Consider the following 23,236-nt stretch of genomic DNA (forward strand, 5'->3'; position numbering starts at 1 on the left):
CTTTGGTTGATACACCAGCTGCGCCCCTACCTGGCTCGGAGAGACCTTGAAGCAGTGGTGCATGCACTGGTAACCTCTTGTTTAGACTTCTGTAATGCGCTCTACATGGGGCTACCTTTGTACCAAGTTCGGAAGCTTCAATTAATTCAAAATGCTGCAGCCAGATTGGTCACGGGAACATCATGATCGGACCATATTACACCAATACTAAAATCTTTACACTGGCTGCCGATTAGCTTCCGGGCGCAATACAAAGTGTTGGTTGTCACCTTTAAAGCCCTACATGGCTCAGGCCCAAGTTACTTAAGGGAACGCCTCTCCCTACACAATCCGCCCTGCACGCTCAGAACCTCAGGGAAGAAATTGCTGGAATACAAAAAAAAACCAGATTGGTCACTACTTCCCAAAAAGCATTCACAGCCACAGTCCCAAAATTATGGAATAACTTGCCAGAAGAGATCCGTCTCATTACATCATTAGAAGCCTTTAAGAAGGCATTAAAGACAGATCTCTTCCAGCGGGCATATCCACCTGACCTACTATAGTGAAGATTCCCACCCGTGTAGACTATATGGAAAAACAGATGAATCAGACGCGTTGTTTCCTCTACTGTAATGTTGCTGGCCTACTAGCATTGACTAGTATTGTATTGTATTGTATTGTATTGTATTGTATTGTGTATTGTGGTTATATGATGATGTTTTTAAGCTGTTATGTATTTTGTAGACTTTATTGCTGTTTTCGATGGGATCCCGCTTCGATCCGCAGAGAGAGGTGGGAAATAGAAAAATAAATATTATTATTATTATTATTATTATTATTATTATTAACCGACCAAGAAAGGCTCAGTGAAGGACAGGCAGGACACCCTTGCGGCTGCCAGACAAGTCTACATAGGGACCACTAAACGCAGTGTCCAAACATGAATCAAGGAACATGAGAGACACTACAGACTGAGTCAGCCAGAAAAATCAGCAGTAGCAGAACATATTAGAAACCATCCTGGGCATAAAATACTGTCTGAAAATACTGAAATTCTGGACCAACAACTATCAGGTCTGAATGCACAGGGAAGCCATTGAAATCCACCAACACCTGGACAACTTCAATAGGAAAGAAGACACCCTTAAAGTAAACAAAGTTTGCTACCAGTCCTGAAAAACACCAAAAGAACCAGCAAAATGCAAATGAAACCCACCCAGGATCAGGATTTTTCCCAGCAGACAATGGACCCAGCAGACACAAATCCTCTTTGCATATCCTCCCACCCTGAGGCCTTGCCATTCAACAACAGAACAATACACAGATTAACATGGAACTCACTCCTCCCTACAGAAAGTATATATATACCCCACTCATTTCCATGCCAGCATTCTCTGAAGAGGCCAGCCACAGATGCTGGCAAAATGTCAGGAATAAACTCTTCTAGAACATGACCATATAGCCTGAAAATCCACAAAAACGTCCACAGACAGTTAGTTGATGGTTCATGGACCAGCACTGCCCCATGGATCATCACTTGTAGAGCCACAAGATTACAGGATTCTCATATTACATAATTTTTAGTAGCATTAATTTATGGTTATAGTCATTAGGTGGACATAAAGACACTAAACTTTGCAATACATCCTGCAGAAGACTATAGAGTTTCATGCTAATGCTTTCCTGTCCAACAGTTAATGGGAAATGAAGATTAGAATTTGACTTCTTTCACTACTAACTTTTGCTCAATATTTCCAGTTCTGTGCATGATGGCTGTAATTGTATTACATTGTCCACTTTTGGAATGTGATGTGATATTTTCTTTCTCCATTACCTTTCCTTTATAAGTGATAAATTATGTAATCTCTTACAAGAATAATTCATGAATAGGTGAGGCCACAATACCTGAAATGAAGCTAGTTTTATTCCTATTTGAACAAGCTTGGGTTCAAGTATCTTAATTAGACTGTGGATTGTAGCCCAAGTAGTTAAATGATTGTACAACAGGATTTGTTTTAACAATTATACCAGTGCTGACCTTTTACCTGTTCAAATATAAGGAAGATGCATTATTTTAAAAAGACAGTATTTTAATTAGTACCATCCCATCAAGCAAATGAGGCATTTCCCTCAGAGACACGGTTTGAGAGACAATCAGCATCTATACAGACACAAAAAATCGGGAGGGATGCAGACTTTGCATTCCAAGGCATGTATATGAAATTTTCAATTCTCACTTTCTTGCTATGGCCCACGCATCTGGTCTGTGTTGGCTGCAAGGCTGTTCAGTAGACCACAGTACTAAACTGCTGTTCTCTACCACCAAATCCAACTTTCACGTGCCCAGGTGCACCCCAATGACCACATATGAAAGGCAGGAAAGAGCTAGGTCCCCTTCTGTGCCTGGAGAAACCTCAGATGGGTACATGTAGTTCCCATAGTGAGTTACTATGCATTCAATAGTGTGTGTTCAACACTATGTGTTTAATAGTAAACATGTTTTTCACTATTGTGGCACAGCAATGAGAAAATCAAAATAGTTAAAAGATGTATTGTACCATGGATCAAACACTGATCAGAACGGAGACTGTAGTCAAGAGATAAGAAGAAGACTAGGAATGAGTAGGGCAGCTATGAAAGAACTAAACAAGGTATTAAAGAGCAAAGATATACAATTGAGCACTAAAGTTAGAATCATCCAAACCATTGTATTACCCATCACTATGTATGGATGTGAGAACTGAACAGTGAAACAAGCAGATAAAGAAGAGTGCTGAGGATACCGTGGCCAGCCAAAAAGACAAACAAATGGATGCATGAAATACTCCTAGAAGCTAAGATGATCAAATTGTTGCTGTTAAACTTTGGGCTACATTAAGAGAAGGCACTCATTAGAAAAGACAATAATGCTGGGAAAGGTTGAGGGTAGTAGAAGAGAGGAAGACACCACACCATATTGACAGACTCAATTAGGGAGGTCACAGACTTGAATCTACAAGACTTAAGCAGAGAAATGGAGGACAAGAGGTTTAGGAGGTGTCTCATCCACAGGGTTGCCATGAGTCAAGGTTGACTCAAGGGCAGTCAACAACAACAAATTAACACAAAAGGATCATCCTAGACATGGCACAAAGCTGAATGTCTTTTTTTTTTCTTTCACAGTGCTACGTCTTTTATTTTGGGAAAAAAATAATACATGAAATGCCGTCTTGTAAATCTGTGAGGGACCCTTAACAACTTACCCTCTAGTCATCTGTCTACTTAAATATTCTCTCTCTGGCTTTACTTCGCGCAGGAAGATTCAGGAAGGATTCATCCCGCACTTTCTACAAGCACATTGATGACTAAAAAGGCCAATCCGAGATAAACAAGTCCGGTTGCAGAAAGCACAGCAGAAAGTCTCCTGGGTGATGTTTCCGGGTTGTGGTTCTTTCTGCGCTGTTGTTTCTCTTCGAGACTCTCCCCCACGACAAGGGGGTGTCAATGGAGAGGACTTAAATATTAATTCACACACAAATACACAAACCAGCTTCTTGTCCACGTTTAGGGAGAAAAATTGGAACTATGGGGGCATTTTGGAAGCAAGTTTTCATTTTTAAATTAACAAGATTTTGCCATTACATTCAATATGGAGGATACTTTGGACCGTTAAAAATGTGGTTTGTTAATAAATCAGCATCACAAAATCCAACTCCTAGTTTGAATTTTCTAAAAGGGAAACAGATTATACCAATCTCCTCAATAATGCCAGAAAATGAGAGAGGTCACTGGGGTACTGTTTGTGCACTGTTTGTGCATACAGTACAAAATTATAGCTTAGCATTACATGCAAAATGGTCCTGTATATTTTCCCTTCAGGAAGTAAAGTTTGGAGAGGACTTTTCAACCTAATGATGACAGGCAGAGAAGGGGTTATGCAGCCCTTTCCTCTTCTACTCCTGCTCACAATCTTCCAGAGCCTACTTTCCATCGTTAAAAAGGAGAGTAAATGTGTGTAAAAGAGAAAGAAAAGACATAAAACCTTGAGTTGTATCTGGTTTGGTGATAAATACAAAACACATTTAGATATTTTTAGAGATTATTCAGTCTCTTGAACATACTTCAACAGCAAAAATTGCTTGTCCTCCATTCATCATCTCTGTAGTCTGCCCACACTGACTCCTGGAATTTAATGAAGGCACATTTACTACTTGGCTTCTTAGCCAGGGTGTGTCAGGAGAAAACCAGATTGTATTTACGCTCCCTGCAATTCACATTCTGGAAATGCCACAATATACACTCTTCAGCAAACTCTGTTTTATACAACCAGTTTTTCCCCCACCATGTTTACAACACACATTTTAACGAATTAAAAAAAGACGAGAGGTGGAATCAAAAGCAAAAATGGCATGACTTGCCTTCTATACTCTACATAAATGCAGGGTGATGTATGGCATAACAAGCTCTTCTCCACAGAAATACAGTATCCTAGTGCTAAATTATGTCAGAGCAACTAGCATATATTATCCATTTTACATAATTCATATATATTTCAAAAGACGTGGAATCAGAGGATGGTGTGGCAACTGAAGTTAGATGCCAGTCTTTCAGAACGTAGTGACAGAGCAGTAGCTATAGAAGAGGAATGGGAAGGTGTGTGGGATGTGAAGATGTTCCACTCTGGTCCGCTAAGGCTTCCGCACACAATCCATATGCAAACATTGTTAAATTATTGCCCAAAATCTTGAGAACTTGACCCTTTAAAAAAAACTATGACAATTAAATGGAGTTTAATTTTTGTGGCCAGCTATGAGATTCCTTGCTTCTGTAAGAAAACCCAGTGATTATTCTTAACTTGCTTCATGCCTTTACTACTCCCTACAGATTTCTCCTAATGCCCTGACTTGCTCCTTCAACCTCTCTTTTCCATCTTCTTGGCTTACTATTCCCCTTTCACGCAGCTTCCCTGCTCTTCCTTTAACTCCTGCATCAAATCGCTTTGGGACACTGTTTCCCTTTTGTTGCCATTGATCCATTCACTTAGTTTTAACCTTGGAAGAGAAACCCCTCTTTTCCTCTTCTACTTCTCAAGTGACATATAGGAGCTTATCGCATGCTTTAAAAACCCGACTTACCCCTTCTGTTTTCCAGTCTATTTTGGGATAAGGTTGGGTATAATCGCAGGGAAAATGCTGCTGTTGTCGCCGCACAACTGCATCCTGTCTAAAACCCAGATAGAAGTCATGCTCAGCTGATCAATTTTCAAAGTCGGGAGCTCCCCACTTTGAAAATCGGCCTGCTGAGAGTGGCTTCTAGCCAGGTTTTTGGCAGGATGCAGTCGGGTGGCAGCATCAGCAGCATTTTCCCTGAGATAATACCAGAATTCATCACATAATAGACTTGAAAACGGAAGAGGTAAGTCAAGTTTTTTAAGCATGCGATAAGCTCCGTAGTCCCTAGATTAGGGTTGCCAGAGTGAAAACTGGAGCGAGCTCCTGTACCTTTTAATGGTTGTGCAGAAGAAGCACACTGATGGTACTAAATAAATAAATAACAAGTACAGGAGTTACAAGTACATGATTCTCATGACACAGAGGTAATACAAGAGGGGACCCCAGCAGAGAGAAGGTAAGGACAGAGGCCTACAGCTGTAATAACAGTGTGGTCTAGCAGTAAGAAGACTGAGCTCAAGGAGTTCTTAAATACCGGTTTTAAATAGTTGTGAGCCTCATTTGGTGACCTTTAGCCAGCCACTCTAGGTCTGTTGACAAGATACACCAGCCTAAGCTTCATGGAATAAGGCTGGCTTAAAAATGTAATTTAAAAAGGGCAGGCAAGGTCTCTAATCACTGCACGTGAGAAGACTGATCTGAGACAGCTATCTCAGAAGGAACCAATGCCTAGAATGCAGTCGTTCTTCCAAAACATGTAATATTTAAAGAAGAGATTCAGAGAAGACATTAAAAATCCGACAAAACATTTCAACATTAACAGTGTTGGAAGTCAAACAACATATTTTTACTTTGTCATAAATATTATTTTTTACATCTTGAGAATGTTGTTTTCTATCCTGCCTCCATGTGCTACCCCACCTTCCCCCCCCCCCCCCGCTTACGCAAAATTATTTTTCTGACAAAAATAATCCATACAAAAATGAGTTCTGAGGAGGAGGGCAGCCTGGCCAAGTTCAGCAGTCTGGTCTGCTTTCCCTAAATCTGATTTACTAATCCCATTGGAAAAAGTACCTTCTATTTTGAACCAAATTTCAGAACCAAATATTAAATGGGGAAAAAAGACAGAGAGAAATGTCTCCCATGGGGTACACTTAAGCACGCTGGTGCCAGAAAAGGCTTCTCAGGAGGCTCTATTACTGTCTACTTGTTAAAAGGTGAACTATAAATGATATTCTCATACCAGTTCCATAACGAACAACTACAGTGAGATACACCCAAATAAGATTAAACTTTCACTGAACTAATGGGTAAACCTATCCCAGACTATTCATTAAATAATGTGCCCAGTAGCTAATGAACTGTATCTGTGCTGCCAGCCCTTATAGTGGACATGCTGCCTTACAATGTAGGAGCACAGCACGGAGAAAGTAAAATATGATGGCAAGAACTTTCCTCACTAGCAAGTATAAGCACTGTCAACAACCAAACCTCTGCAGCTTGCTCACAGACTGCCCTCCAGTTTTTCTGTATTCTAGGGGGCCTGTTTCTTAAATGAGGACAAAGGCTTAGTGTAGAAAAAAGTATGCAAACCATTGTCAGTGTTTATTCGGCTACACAGAGCTGGCATAAGCAAAACAGAATACACAGCAGCAAGGTAACTCTAGTTCAGCACTTCACAAAGTTGGATTTTGAAACTTCATGCTCCAAATTAAGCATACTGCTAGAGGGAAGGACACTGCATGATTTGATTCTTCTAGTCCTCTGAGAGATGGAAGACAACAACAGTTCACGGTGTTGTGGGGCATGAAGGAAGGTTCCAGGTCCCACTGTATCAAGCCCCCTTCTGTCACCTGGACCACAGGAAGTGGTGGTTGCTGACATATTTCCCCTAAAGAAGCTCACCACAGCTCCACTCTGGCTTGTACATTTATTGTGAAATATACTAATAGCAAACTCAGGCACAGACTGAGTAAACTAAAGTGGGGCTATAACGAGGAGGTTTCTGAATACCCAGGAAAATCCAAAGGTTTGCAGAAGAAGCAGATAATATGTTTAGAGGAGAGGAAACTACGGCCCTATACAGACTGGCCTGAAAGGCCGGCCTGTGGACGGAGTCGGGGCATCGCATCCAGATGATGCACACCCTGTCTCTGCCCCCAAGGTGCCATGATGCCACACACCGCTCCACATGGTGCACAGCATCATGGCTCTCCTCTGGTGCTGCGTCCAAATGATGCAGCGCCAAAGGAATGCTTTATATCTGTGCTGGCACCTTTTTGAGGGTGCAAAAAGGAGCTTGAGCCCTTAGAAGGCTGGATCGGGGCCGCAGCATGTTGCCACAGCCCCAATCCAGCACGAAAAGGGGCAGCTGCAGGCCATCCCTTCGAGGTGGTCTGTAGAGCCCCTAAGTTCAGCCCCTGAAAATGCTCAGTGTACACAGGATGTTGCATATCTGATGTGAAGGAAGCCAGTCAGCCGTTTCCCTTTTTCATTCTATCCCTGAAAGCACTACCATTTTCTTCCCTGCATACTAATCCTCTGAGCAGTTTAAGAATTTCCTCTCTGAAGGCTTTCTGTATTTCTTCAGATCATAGGGTTCCCCTCTAGCTGCCGATACCTCTCTTCTTGTCTATGTAACCATTTTAGATACACAAAGATAAGCACTGTGAAATAGGACCTCACTATTAGTATGTAGAATATACTTTATAAATATAAATATAAATTTATGTTCTTTTTGAATGAAAGAAAACAGACATTCTCAGAATGGTAAATTCTGTTTTGAATACAAACAGCCCTGGTAACTAACCAGGCCTGGGTCATTTTAAGGGCTTGTGAACTGTACATAAAAAGTTCCAGATTCAACCTGTGACATCCCCACTATGTGTGTGTTGTTTCTAATTTATGCTAATAAATTCATGTTGTTTTCAATTTATGCCAACCCTAAGGGGTCTATCTATTCTTCACAAGATTTGTTCAGAGGAGGTTTGCCATTGTCTTCCCTTGAGGCTGGAGCATGCTCCAGAGACTAGGACCCAGAGCAATGGATGCAAGCTCCAGGAAAAGAGATTCCACCTCAACATTAGGAGGAACTTCCTGGCAGTAAGGGTTGTTTGACAGTGGAACACTCATCCTCGGAGTGTAGTAGTCTCCTTCCTTGGAGGTCTTTAAACAGAGGCTGGATGACCATCTGTCAGGTATGCTTTGATTGTGATTTCTTGCATGGCAGGGGATTGGACTGGATGGCCCTTGTGGTCTCTTCCAACTCTGTGATTTTATTATTCTATTTGACTTGTCCAAAGTCACCCACTGGTTTTCATGGCTGAACTAGGAATCAAACCCTAGTCTCCAGAGTTGTAGTTCAACACTCAAACCACTGCGGCCACACTGGCTCTTCATCCCCACTGAAGCATCCCTTAAAGACTTTGAGTAGCAGATTTGGGCAGGAATTTGGGGGCTCCTACCAATCAGAGCAGTGATCTGACTCAAGATGAAGCAGTTTCTTATTTTTACATACCCATCAACATTCTTTCAATTCAATTTTACACTGAAAGCAAATTTTAGTTTGTTGGAGTACAACAGTGTGGCCAGTGGTTTCAACTGGTAAATAGCAAACTCTCCCATACAAATCCATATAGTGGATACACTTCATTTTGGAACTTTGGGGCAATGGCACAACATCCTGAAATACTTCAGCCTAGACCAAAAAAAAAAAAAAGGGGGGGGGAGGATATTGCAGAATGCTTTGTTTGTTTATTTTCTATGCCGCCTTTCTCCAGAAAGGGACCCAAGGTGCCTCACAAATCACCTTTTAAATACGGTAATGTGCTAGAGGATAGGGTCAGAATTCAAAATCACCTTGACAGATTGTACAGCTGGGCCAAAACTAACAAAATGAATTTCAATTGAAGTGAACATATAGTACTACATACAGGCAAGAAAAATGAAATGCTCTAATATAGGATAAGTAATACTTGGATTGAAAGCAATGCAAGTGACAATGCTCTAGGGGTTTTGGAGGACCACAGGTTAAACATGGGACAACAGTTAAAACCTTTACTTAAAGGTAAAAATAACTTCTTCTGGTTTATCCCATCTAAATCCCATATTTTTTTCTTTTCCCCCCTATAGGATTTAACAAAAATAGGCATTTTTCAAAGACTAAGGTGGACTTCTGCTACATCCAGTTTTGCTTCTTTCATTTTTTTGGCTGTCTACGCCACTATCAGAGCATCTTGGGGGTATAAAAGACTTGCAACAGCTGTTCACTCCTGTTTTATGCACTGGAAGCTATTACATTGGACCCTTCCCTTACGTGGGGGATCCATTCCAGACCCCCCTTCATGTAAGGGAAATCCCGGGTACGCTCACACCCCACTGCAAACCATGGGGTGTGTGCTTGTGGTGCAGCATGCACACCATTTGTTTGATTGTCACACGGCTTCAGCATATGCTTGAAGCCACATATGGTGCACCTGCGTATGGCGTGGGTGCACTCTATTAGTGATTTTATTTTGATGCTTTAACTTATGTTTAACTTGATGATTATTTTGTCGTTTTATGTGTTGTGGGGTTTTTTCTTATACACAACCCAGAAAACCTACTTTTAAAGAGTGTATAAAAATACCAATAATAAACACGTAAGTAAGTACCAATATGTTTTCATGTAATATGAAAGACTGTACTTGATTGGGGAAGGCAATGTGCAGTTAGCAAATTTTATTCTATTCACCACTTTGCCATCCAGAAGAAAAAATAGTCCAAAGCAACTTAAACAGATCAGTACACAATCTTTTTATGTTTATTGTTTGGTGTCTCTGAAGTGGGAGAAAAAGTATAAACTGAAAAAGAAACAGTGTATGTATTTACCTAAAATACCTTTCCCTTTTCAGAGATCACTCTCTGAGATCACAAAGTTTGGGAATCACTGCTGTAGAGGCATTAAAAAAAACAGCACAATCAGTACTGGGCTAGGACAGTACTGTACTAGATGGTCTGATCTAGAACAACAGAGCTTCAGTATTCCTATGTAGAAGCCCTCCCCAAATGATGCATCCATCCCAGGGTGGAGACCACAACAGCCTCCTGCCATTTTTCTTACCTCTCGAAGTTCAAGTCTCTGTGCTACAGCCTCTAGACTTTCCTGCCCAGTGCTCTCAACTGATAGTGTGAACTCCACAAACTCATTGTTAAGCAGCTGTATACGAGCCACCAAGCAGCTCTTGCTAGACACTGTGTAGCGTCGAGTTCGTTTCAGTTTAAGCCCAAAAGGCAGAGGCATTTTCTTCCCTCAGACATTCACAAAAAGTCACTGAAGAACATCGGGAATCTCATCAACAGTCAAGAGCTGGAAAGTCCCCAGATTATTAGCCAGCAGCTGCAGCTGCAGCCATTAAAGAATAGCAGGTTATCCTCCAGATTCTGTTCCAAGGCAGCATCCACAACAACTCTGTGAAGGAAAGGGAAAGAATGAAAGGAGTTAAGAACAGGAAACACAATCAAATTTTGGTGATTCACGCTGTCTGCTTATAGTTGTGAAGTTTTGCCTGTAAATGTATAACTTGGTTGTTGGTTTTGTACACAGAACATTGCTTAATTGTTCAAGCCACTTCACACCTCCATCTTCTGAGCAATTTACATGGTGGGTTGTCCAATGTTATTAGTCATATATTACAACTCGGGGAAGCTGAGAAAGTAGGGATCTTGAACTCCCATAAAACCATGATAAAGGCAGAATTTGAACCCATAGTCTTAACTACCATATCAGAACTCTTAGGATTTACTAAGCCAAAGTACTAGGCTGTTACAACAGTTACATACTGCAAAGACAAAAATTGCAATTGCACAATGTTCTGGAAACCTTATCTATATGGAAGTTGGAAACATTTATTGGAAGCAGAGTGAGGACTTAATGTATACTTATCTAACACACTGGGAAGGGACCACATTACTTCCATGCTTTCCATAGCATACAAATACAACTTGATAAAGCAAGAGTTACATATGTAATATGATAACTTAGAAAGAGAACTGTTAGGGATGTCTCTGTATCCTGTATTGGCACCTCTCCCAGGATGGCAGGAAATATTCCTGGAAAAAGAGATACATTTGTTCCCTGGAACCTCTTGACACTAAACAAGGCTAAACAGTTGTTCCAGGCAGCATGCATTCCACAATTGTCCTGCAATACAAATGTACTCTAAATATGTTTGGGCCCAATTCACGCCCCTACAAACACACTTTTTCACATATTCACATATCACCTGCCTGAGAAAATGGAGAACACTGTTTTAACTACTTAACTGCAGGGGGAAATTTTACCCAACTTGAGGGGAGAAGGGCGGCCGTTGTTCTTATTTAATTTTATGAGATGTCCAAAGGGTTTTCCCCCCTCAATGTTTGCTTTAAAAAAGAATTAAACCCATTCCACTCATACAGGTGGAAGGAATTCTTAATGACGCTCCCTGCCAAAGCACAGCAGGATGGGTGGCTGGCAGGAAGCTATGGAGAACAGTGTTGCCAACAATCCTCAAAGATATTCCCCGGAATGTTTTACCACAATCCAAAATCCCTGGAATTTCCCAATATGTATTATTATTATTCAGTCAAAATCCCTGGAAAGAAATGAATTAAATTCCCCGCATTTCGGGGAGTTCCCCAGAAACTGGTAACACTGCTGAAATCTACAAACACCATTAGTCAAAGATGCCAGAAGAGGCCTTCCACCGTTCTTCCGTTTTGCTTGTGCTGAAACAGAAGGACACAGCTATATTCCAGGAAATTACAAATTAAGGTTGAGAAATAGCAGGAATGCCTACTGCTCCCTTACATTTGGGACAGTGTGAGGGGGCAGACTGGAACCCAAGACAATGCCAGTCTCACTTTTTAAAAATGGGCAGATCTCTTTTAGATCAAGAAACATCTGAAAACCAAAAATAAAATAAAAAATCCAAAAGATAGACGGTCTCATCATTAAACTCAGGCCCTCCAGAGTACATCTATACTGTAGAAATAATGCAGTTTGACGCCACTTTAATTGCCATGGCCCATCCTACAGAATCCTGGGATGTGTAGTTTTGTGAGGCACCAGAACTCTGGCAGGGAAGGATCTTGTAAGCCTACAGATCCCAGGATTCCATAGGATGGACTTACAGCACTTAAAAGTGATGTCATACCGCTTGGGCAAGTCACACTCTCTCAACCTCAGAAGAAGACAAAGGAAAATCTCCTCTGAACAAATCTTGCCAAGGAAACCCTGCAATAGGGTCACCATAAGTTAGAAACAACACAACACAACAACTGTCAGGACCATGGTAAACAGGTCTGAGGAAATGACATGGATGTGGCCACTAGGTGCTGTTGTGCAAGTAATTTACAGCTCTATTGGCAGTTATATGTGTCAGCATTCAAACAGTGCATCATTGGAATGTTGATGCAACTGTCAACTATCATTCGCAACTGTCACTGAGGGAGAGTGAGATAGTGTATGTCTCAGAGTGGGTTGTTACTAGTGTGGATGGTGGATGGTGTCGTTGTATATAGTGTTGTACACAGTGGAACTTCTTCTATGAATAAAAGCCTCATCTGAGAGAAGATTACAGTGTCTCTTTGCTCATTAAGGAAGCGACAGGTGTTTCTCCAGCTCACAAGCTGCTGACTACAGTCACAAAGGTGGAAAACCTGATGCCTCACGCGTAGGGTTGCCATAATTGTCCACTTTTACCAGGGACAAAATGTGGAACAAATTCAAGACCAAACTGTAGGACAACTGCAGGACAAAACTCAGCCCAAAATGTAGGACATTGAAGAAAAATGGTGGACCTTAAATGTCCTACATTTTGAGCTGAGTTTTGTTCTGCAGTTGTCCTACAGTTTGGTCTCGAAGTTGTCCTACATTTTGTCCCTGGTAAAAGTGGACAATTATGGCAGCCCTACTCACGCGCAGCGCAACATAAACATCAAAGGTGTTTTAACAACAACAACATGTTTATTTATTTTGTTATTATATTAATCGAGCAATAGATCTTCTAAAAGTGATTATTAGTGCCCTGAAATGTCTGGAAAAGCTTGGTTACATCCTTTAGGAATTGTTTCGGTTGTGTGATGCTTCCACTGGTAAGGTCCACATTTTTGCACGCAGGCACTATTCCCCTTGGCCACGGTGCCTCTTGGATTAGATTATTAAAACTATTATCCCTAGTGACATGAAACCCAAACGCAATCACGAGCAAAATATTGCACTGCACACTAAACCATTGTTTAGTCACTACTAGTTCTTTGTGATTTTGGCCATCTGCCAAACTTAATTCCAGAAATATTAGCACAAGTGCAAGAAACATTGGCATTTTGGCATTTCTTTCTTCTCTGGACTGGTCTGAGAAGTGAGATGACGGCCGGTCACTAAAGAGCTTCTCTGGACTCTTGAGAGATGGATATATGTATTATGACATATATCTCAGGACTGACGTCACAGAGACCTTCTTCTCCTAATTCTGTGATCTCCCATCTCGCAAGAGCTGGACTATATCAGAGTTCACGCCAAAGTCCTTCGCCTCGCCTCGCCTCGCCCTCCCTCCCCCCCTCCCTCCCTCCCCTCGCCTCGCAAATGTCTCTCCCTCTCTCGTGTCACACTGGCTGTCCATTATATATACAGTATAGGTGGCTGGCGGTGAGAGGCCTTCCGTCTACTTCCTCAGATGCATATAGTCTACATAGATAATTCATGCTGCCAACTTCTTCCTTTCATTTACTCCCAAAGGAATATTCAGAAGGAAAATAGGGTGGGAAGGAGAAAGAAGAGGGGTTTTTTGTGTTAAATCTCAATCTTCAAAAGAGGGTTTCTCAACCAGGGTATCCTGGTTCCTTGAGAAGCTACAAGGGGTTCCATGAGAGAATGCTTTAAAAAAAATAAACATTTTTGAGCTACAGATATAATTTTTATGCAGGTGTTCCCTGAGACCTTTAATTTTATGCAGGAATTCCCTGAGACCTGATAACTATTTCAAGGTTTCCTCCAGGGTAAAAGGTGCAGAAATGTTGCTTCAAAGTGTATAATCACAGGGCACCTAATCATTTTCTCACGAAGAATTTGTTTGTTAGGAAACCCAAGACTCAAAGATCTAAATATTCTCAAACTTGAATCATGTTGAACATAATGTTCTTTCTTTAAGATTCAGCTCTCATGTTGCTGTGTGTTTTACCATTTCTAAGGATCTAGTCCTCAATGTGCCTAAGCGGCTGTTTATATTATGAAAAAAATCCATACCAACTTCAATTCTGCTGCTTTAGAAACACACAATGTTCAAGTGTTTTGTCAGTGAAATGGATTTTACAAGTTAATGCATTAAAAAAAATTACTCTGCATTTTCCAGGAAAAAAATGTTTTTGGCTACTTTTGTCTTGCCTGGATTGGGTTGCCATGGGGGGGGGGGGGTAGTTTTGGAGTAGGACAGATTGGCAAGGCATCCACCTTGTACTCTAAACTGGATGCCTCCACCGTCCAAAGCTATTTTTTCCCTTCACTCTCTTTATCTCTCTTAACCCCCAATGAATGATCTAAGGAAGGGAACTTTACATTTCTCTCTGTATTCCTCTTGCTCCACCTCTATCAGAAACTCCTGTTCCTGTGGCTCCACTCACACAAAGGTCTTTTTGGAAAAGTAGCCCTTGTAGCTTGGAATGCTTTCTCAGGAGAAAGTCTGGAGCAACTTGGTGGAACACCCAGGAGTCAAAATTGCTGCTAGTTTGCTGTTTCCATTAAACATCAGAATAGGGGGCTGGTCACAGAGTTAACCCTCACCCCACAAAATTAGGATCATAGAGACACCTTGCAGGTGGCCTCATTTGTCATCCTACCTCATCCATGTATGTCTATCTCTCTAGGGTTCCCATCCCTCCATCCCTTTGGCTCATGTGGTCAGGCAAAGGCCTCAGTGTCCATCCCCCACATTCATAAGCAGTGAAGTAAAGTATAAACTGAAAAAGAAACAGTGTATGTATTTACCTAAAATACCTTTCCCTTTTCAGAGATCACTCTCTGAGATCACAAAGTTTGGGAATCACTGCTGTAGAGGCATAAAAAAAACAGCACAATCAGTACTGGGCTAGGACAGTACTGTACTAGATGGTCTGATCTAGGACAGTACTGTACTAGATTGTCTGATCTAGAACAATAGAGCTTCAGTATTCCTATGTAGAAGCCCTCCCCAAATGATGCATCCATCCCAGGGTGGAGACTGGGGAAAGCCCTCAGGGCCAATTACAGCAAAGAGAGTAACGTCAAATCCTAGACCTCCCCAGTCCTAATGCTGCCACAGGAACTGGAGTCTTACCCCCCCCCCCCCCGCCCCATGCTCTTTTCTTTCCCCATTAAATTGGTGAAGCAAGAAGTGTGATAGAAATTTTAAGTTCCCTCCATTGGAAAACTCAACATTCAAGGGAGATTGAATGGGACAGTGCAGGGCGGGTGATAAGAGTGATGGGTAAACAATAAAGGCTATTGATTGATACTTTTACACATGCATGTACGCCCTTTTTGTACTCATTTGAATTTGGATATAGGAAAATGTGGCTATCAATACAATTTGACTCTGGTGTATTTTGAGCTGGTGTAGCACTAACAGCGCTGTGTATGTACAGCGCTGTGTAAATTTACAGCACTTTATAAATAAAAGATGATAATAATAATAATAATTATTATTATTATTATTATTATAACAACAGGATAATTCTAGGGAAGAAAACTGTGATGTGGATAAGATTTTTTTAAAAAAAATTTGCTAGTCTAGACAACCTTGAGGGCCACCTTTGCCTCTACAGTGGATAACAGAATCACGTGGCCCAGCCAGCTGCAACCATGAATGCTGGGACCAGTTATAGGGAGTATATATCTCCCTTGGTGAAACTGCTTCACTAGCTACCCATTCATTTCTGGACACAATTCAAAGTGTTGGCTATGATCTATAAAGCCCTATATGGTTTAGTTCCACACTATGTGAAATACCATATCATGTATGGTGGTCATGTTCCAAAGTTAGGTGTTTTTGGGAGAAAATTCATGATAACATACAGAAAATAATAGGAGTAAATTATACCAGGGCCCCTGAATTATATTTGCTTAATATGACTAGTTATTTAGGGAACGAGCCGGAGAAAAAAATTGGAAAATCGTTTTGTACTTTGTAACAGCAGCCAGAATACTGTTGGCCAAATATTGCAAATTGAAAGATGTACCCAATATAAAAGAATGGTTACAGAAGGTCATAGAAATTAAAGCAATGGATAAATTAACTGCTCTATTAAAAAATGAGGAATACAAAAATGATTCATGGAAACCTTTTGAAGATTTTGTCTACAAGAGATGGAATAAAAGAATGTAATAAGTTAGTTAAGTAAGTGTTTGCTGTATGAAGATAACAAGAAGACAGGGATCGTAAATAATAATTTGTTGAAATAGAGCATTTTGAACTTGGAATTATGTTAACGTAAAGGCTGCGAATGTATGGACATATTAATATTTGAAAACAAAGAGTCATACCACAGTTAAATGTAACAGAGAACAATATGATAAATACATACAGTATGACTGAGCAAGGTTGTATTATATCTACTGATCATATGTCTGTACCTCTGATTGGTTTTGTATAATGAAGATGATACTGTATATTCGATATACATACTCGGAATATTTTGGAATCTGGAATATTTTGAAATATTAAATAAAGTTGCTAAAAAAAAAAAAGAAATACCATATCTCCCCATACAAACCTATCGTCAGGTTTAACTGTAAGATCATCAGGGAAAGGCTTTCTTTCAGTCCCACCGTCACAGGCTGAGGGCATACTTATCAAATTTGCAAATGACACCAAATTAGGAGGAATAGCTAATACCCCAGAGGACAGAATCAAAACGACCTGGATAGACTAGTAAACTGGGCCAAAGCTAACAAAATGAAATTCAACACAGAGAAATGTAAGGTGCTGCACTTAGGGAAGTAAAATGAAATGCACAGATATAGGATGGGGGGGGGGGCACCTGGCTGAATGAAACTACATGTGAAAGGGATCTGGGAGTCCAAGTAGACCACAAGTTGAACATGAGTCAACAGTGCGATGCGGCAGCTAAAAAGGCCAATGTAATTCCAGGCTGCATCAATAGAAGTATAGTGTCTAGATCAAGGGAATCGTGCCACTCTGTTCTACTTTGGTCAGGCCCCACTTGGAATATTGTGTCCAGTTCTGGGCACCACAATTAAAAAAGGATGTTGAGAAACCGGAGCGTGTCGAAAGGAGGGCGACTAAAATGGTGAAGGGTCTGGAAACCATGCCCTATGAGGAACGACTTAGGGAGCTGGGTATGTTTAGCCTGGAGAAGAGAAGGTTAAGAGGTGATATAATAGTCCTGTTTAAGTATTTGAAAGGATGTCATATTGAGGAGGGAGCAAGTTTGTTTTCTGCTGCTCCAGAGAATAGGATCAGGAACAATGGATGCAAACTGCAGGAAAAGAGATTCCACCTCAACATTAGGAGCAACATCCTGACACTAAGGGCTGTTTGATAGTGAAACACACTTCCTCGGAGATTGGTGGAGTCTCCCTCTTTGGAAATCTTAAATAGAGGCTGGATGGCCATCTGTCGGGTATGCTTTGATTGAGAGTTCCTGCATGGCAGGGGGTTGGACTGGATGGCCCTTGTGGTCTCTTCCAACTCTATGATTCTATGACACGAGACAGAGCCTTCTCGGTGGCTGCTCCCACCCTCTTAAACTCTCTTCCACAAGAAGCTAGGCTGGTCCCCTCCCTGCTTTCCTTTCACCGGCAAGCAACGACATTTTTATTTAAGCAAGCTTTTAATGCTTAAGCAGGGAAATGTATGTTTTATCATTTAGTATGATTTTTTAAAAATGGTTCCATAGTGTTTTCATGTGGGTTTTTTAAGTTGTAAGCATTTTTAATTTGTTATTCTTGAAACTGCCTTGAGTTCCATTCTGGAAGAAAAGTGGATTATAAATAAAATAAAATAAACCAATGTTCATACAGTTGCATATACAGCTCCCTCTCCTCTATATAGATCAATCCTTCTTGTACATATCTGGCTGACTGCTTTTTTCTGAGACTTCTATCCCACAAAAAAAGGGCAGTGAACATGTGTTCCTCCAGATGTCACTGGCCTGCAACTCTACTCATCTCTCACCACTGGCAATCACTATGGCTGATGCAAACTGCAGTCTGGAGGGCCATGTGCTCCTCAGACCTGCTTCTTAGAAGATTTAACAAAACTTGGCCAAGTCCTGTAGCAGCAGCATGAAAAAAGCAAAACAGAAGCAGGAGACTTATGAAGAACAGAAAAGCAGAGCAGGGATAACTCATTCCTTGGAGTGTCAGTATGCCAGACTGTCCTTTGCCTCTTCAGCTGCATCCACACTGCAGAAATAATCTCATTTAACACCAGTTTAACTGCCACTGCTCAATGCTATGGAATTCTGGGAACTGTAGTTTTGTGAGACATTTCACCTTCTCTGTCAGAGAGCTCTGGCACCACGACAAACTATAAATCCTGAGATCCCACAGCACTGAGCCACAGCAGATAAAGTGGTGTCAAACTCAATTATTTCTGCAGTGAGAATGCAGCCTTCCTCTTCCCTCCCTTTTGCACAAAGCCATGTATTGCCATCTCCTGTTACCACCCTGAAAACTTTTGCCATTGCCTTTTATACACAAGAAAAACTCTATTTGTTTGTCAGGCTTCTTTCTTCCACCTCAAGGTCTTCCCAGAATAGCCACATTTTTCTGCCAGTGGTCCTAGGCCTTTGACAGCTGTATGGCACACTGAAATGCAACAGGTGCAACCTATCTCCATACATCATTACTTCTCTACACAAAGAAAAATGGCACACTTTGAACTTTGGCAAGCTGGGATCCTATGAAAGGCACAGGAAACTTTATCAGGAAAGAGGGAAGGGCTGATTACAAGCATTTTGAAAATAATATCTTCAGCAAAGGTTTTCCTGAATCATCCCAATAGTGCCTAACACAGATGAAAAGTCTTTCGGAAAATCACAAAGTCAATCTGATATTCTGTATGCTCTGTAACATGTAACTGCTTGTTCTTAGCAGTAGGTTTAGAGAATGTATAATTAAATCAATGATACTGAAAATCTTTAATTAATTCTGCATGGTTCTAAACATCATGGCTGGGATGATATTCACCCAAAAACTAGCAAAGTTGACAAAAGTTTTCCTAGAGACATATCCTGTCCTCCCTCTTTCTTCCTGAAACAACACAACAGTGCCACACTTTACTGTGAAAACATGTAATGCAGGATTACAAAAACAACCAGAAATTGTATCTTCATTCACAAATCACTGAACTTACTAATGCTTCCATCCACAGCTCAGTTCAGTCTGGAGCAGCATTTTTACCACTCTTCAAGAAGAAATTATTGGTGAGCTTCAAGCAGTGGGTGTTTTGGAAGATTCATGAGCAAATACAATCCATTTGTTCTTTAAATATTATTGATAAGACTCTCAACAGTTAGGACTCTAGCTGTTTTAGATCAATTTACATGCCCTGCCTCAGCAGGGTAAGAGCTACAACTGTCCATACTAATAAAATCTCCTCCACGCTGATCAAAAATGGCCCCATGTCTAGGGATGGCATTTCATAGCATTGCCAGCTTTAGCACATTCATGCCTTAGTCCTGACCGTATTACATTTGGAGATAAACACCATGAGCCCTCTAGCACAGGGGTAGGCAACCGTTTTGAGCCGGGGGCCGGGTTGCTGTCCCTCAGACAACTGGGGGGCCGAAGCCAAAAAATAAATAATTAAATAATTATTTAAAAATTTAAATACATAAATAAACCGGGCCAAATGTAGGACAACATTTTCAAATGGTGGACACTTTTTTTTAAAAAAAGTGGAGGACACGCAAAAAAAATTTGCTGATTTTTAAAAAAATGTTAATATAAATACATGTTTCTGAGGCGTCTATAGACAATTGCCCCCCTTGCCCCTGCGCGCGAGAGGCCAAAGGCCCCGGCGGCAATCGGCAGCAGGACCGGGCTGGGGCCGGTCCCAAGGCCTTGCCGGGCCACATCCGGCCCGCGGGCCGCAGGTTGCCTACACCTGCTCTAGCAGAAACACAGCAAGAAATCCAAAGCATGATACTTTGATCCACTCAAAATACTGTATTACAAAGAAGGGAAAAAAGAACAAAACTTTCACATGTTCATCTTTTAAACCTCTGCCATTCCTTTCAGGCTCAGCAAATCAATGCCCATCCTCTGTTTCAGATAATCCTCAAAGAGTCTACTCAAAAGTACATCTCACGAGGTTCTCAATGGAGTTTACTAATAGATAAGTGTGTAAATTATTTCAGCCTTAAAACAATCCTAAAGTTTGATATTTTAGCAACACATTTAAGTTCTAATAATATTATCTTCATTGTTCATTATTCAAAGATACAGCTATGTTAGTTTGTAGAATCAGTATGTAGATTTTGTAGAACCATTGAGACTAACTAAAGACCAACTTAAGTCTACAAAAGCTGATGCTGCCAACTTCTTTCTTTAGTTAGTGTCAAAGGTGCTACAAGACCTCTCTACATGCTGATTATCATAATTGTTATCATTATTTCTTAACATCATCATTATTAAAAACCGGGAATTTTAAGCCTTCCTCAGTTATATGTTACATGAAATCTAGTTAAGCACTTTTAGTTGCATTGACTGTAATGGGAGTGTTACACGTGTGTTTTATACCTACAATTTTACAGACATTTATCTGGGACTTATCTTTGAATAAAGATGGATGGGGTCCACCTGCACCTTAGTTCCACTGAAATCAGACAGATTTGAAAGTACTTTGGATAAATTGTATCCATTATCAGGTTTATTGTTTGGCTGACATCCTGTTCATTATTAGCTACAACAAGATTAGACCTATTCAATCTACTGTTCAGTCAATTATGAGTCAACATTAAATCTTATGGATTCAATAAGTCTACTCTAGTTAGGCTGGAAAGAGCATTTAGGCCTTCGATCCAAAACACATTGCAGAAATAATCCAGTTTGAGATTGCTTTAACTGCCATTGCTCAGTGCTAGGGAATCCTGGGAATTGTAATTTATTGTACCACCAGAGCTCTCTGACAGAGAAGGCTAAATGTCTCACAAAGCTACAACTTTCAGAACTCCCTAGCATTCATCCAGGGCAGTTAAAGTGGACACCATCCACTTGTTTAATACAAATCTGTTTATTTCTGCAATGTGTTTTGTACTTTAGTTAGGTTACCTGTTTCCACACCACAACACCATCCACTTGTTTAATACATAACCACATAAAGTGATAATTCTTCCTGGCACGTTTTTTACTGTGTAATTTCCCCCCGCAGGCTTCTTTAGTGAGAGTCTGTGACAGAAACCCGACTCATTTTTACTCTCCCCAAAAATGACACATGCAGCATATATATCATGTCATATTTAAATACATTTGTAACAAGCCAATTAGAAAATGTCTCCGGGGTGCAGAGGATAATGCTCCAACCCTATTCAACAAGTTTTCTCGCTGGCCCAGCACAATTCTTGCAAGCACAGCACCGGCAGTTTTGTTTAGCAGCTGTTATTTTCTGCTACCAGCTGCTGTCATGTCCCCCACTCTGCCGCACACGCCGCTTTCAAAATAATGCCTCTCCCCACGATTAAGGGAGTTTGCAGGCAGTAAGAGGATAGCCCTGAAGTGGCAACAGTGGCAAATCCAATCAACTGCATGTGGAAAGTCTAATTCTCTATTTAGCACACCCAGAAACTCTTTAGATGTTAATATTCCGATTTAGCCTGACTCCTTTTAATAAATCAAATATGCCACCAGCCCCATTTAGCTTCCACTTATTGTCCTCTCAGATTGCTCAAAAATACCATGCGCAGACAGAAGTCAACAAAACTGTATTCCATGGAAAGGAAACAGTTGCTACTCCTGTCTTTTGAGTTGCTCTCCTTTTGGATTCATAACTAAGGCGCGTTACAGACGGGCCCATGAGGCGCCGTCGTTACGCGCGAGGGGCGGCGCTTCCTGACGCGCCTTGCCCCTCGCGCATAACAAGTGCATCAAAATGGCAGCACCCTATAGAGATGGGTGCCGCCATTTTGACGTCACGGACGCATTCAAGTTACTTTGAAGATATGTTGTTTAAATGATGCATCCAGAAGCTGCGTCAAAGCTGTGCTCCTGTTCTTAGAACTGGATTGTGGCTTTGTCATGGCTTACGGACTCTTAGGACGCATGCATCATTTAAACAACATACCTCCAAAGTGACCCGAAGGAGCTATATTTTGGCCTGTCTGTATGGGGCCTATATTTCACTGAGCTTTTATGTGTGTGTTGTGTACCTCCAAGATGTTTCCAACCTATGGCGACCCTAAGGCCATGAACCTATCCTGGGGTTTTCTTGGCAAGATTTGTTCAGAGGGGGATTGCCACTGCCATCCTCTGAGGTTGAGAGAGTGTGACTTTCCCAAGGTCACTGAGTGGGTTTCCATGGCTAAGCCGGGATTCAAACCCTGGTCTCCCACTGTCATAATCCAATGCTCAAACCACTACACCACACTGATCTTTTAAGGTCAGCTCAAATAACTCTTTGAGTTATCAATCAAGGCCCTGAAAGAACACAGAATAAAGAATACAGAGGAACCATTAATGTTTCAAATGTTAAGTCAAAGGCTTTCATGGCCATAGTTTTTTGTGGGGTTTGTCGGGCTCTGTGGCCATACTCTAGAAGAGTTTATTCATGACAGATGCTGGCGAAACATCAGGGATAAACTCTTCCAGAACATGGCCAGATAGCCCGAAAAACCCATAAAAACTATTAATGTTTCCTTTACTGAAAGGGGGGGGGGGAGTGAGGTCTTAAAATGAAAAAGGCTTTGAGATTACAGAATATTTAACTATGAATCTGCCAATCGTCAATGAACCTGTCAATACTGATCTGGCAGACACAAAAGGTCTTCAATGGTAATACTCAGATATGAAAGAGTCCCCTAGTCCTGGAGCTTTTAGCACCATAACAACTGTCACACTTTGTCAATAGAGAATACTGCAAAACAGTATG

The 23,236-nt window shown here is 41.1% G+C and overlaps 1 protein-coding gene across 4 annotated transcripts in view; it reads right to left on the bottom strand.

Moving 5' to 3' along the window:
• Positions 1-23,236, bottom strand: part of LOC149315025 (tyrosine-protein phosphatase non-receptor type 21-like) — a 107,244-nt gene that overhangs the window by 71,823 nt on the left and 12,185 nt on the right. For all 4 annotated transcript variants that reach the window (XM_089522359.1, XM_089522358.1, XM_089522357.1 and 1 more), the window contains one exon: positions 10,234-10,581. In XM_089522359.1, coding sequence (XP_089378485.1) covers positions 10,234-10,413 — 180 coding nt within the window. In that variant the 5' untranslated portion in view covers positions 10,414-10,581. The remainder of the gene's footprint in view (positions 1-10,233; positions 10,582-23,236) is intronic.

Source organism: Sceloporus occidentalis, unplaced genomic scaffold (genome assembly GCF_023333645.1).
Source record: "Sceloporus occidentalis isolate IW3139 unplaced genomic scaffold, rSceOcc1.0.p SCAF_4, whole genome shotgun sequence".
NCBI lineage: Eukaryota > Metazoa > Chordata > Lepidosauria > Squamata > Phrynosomatidae > Sceloporus > Sceloporus occidentalis.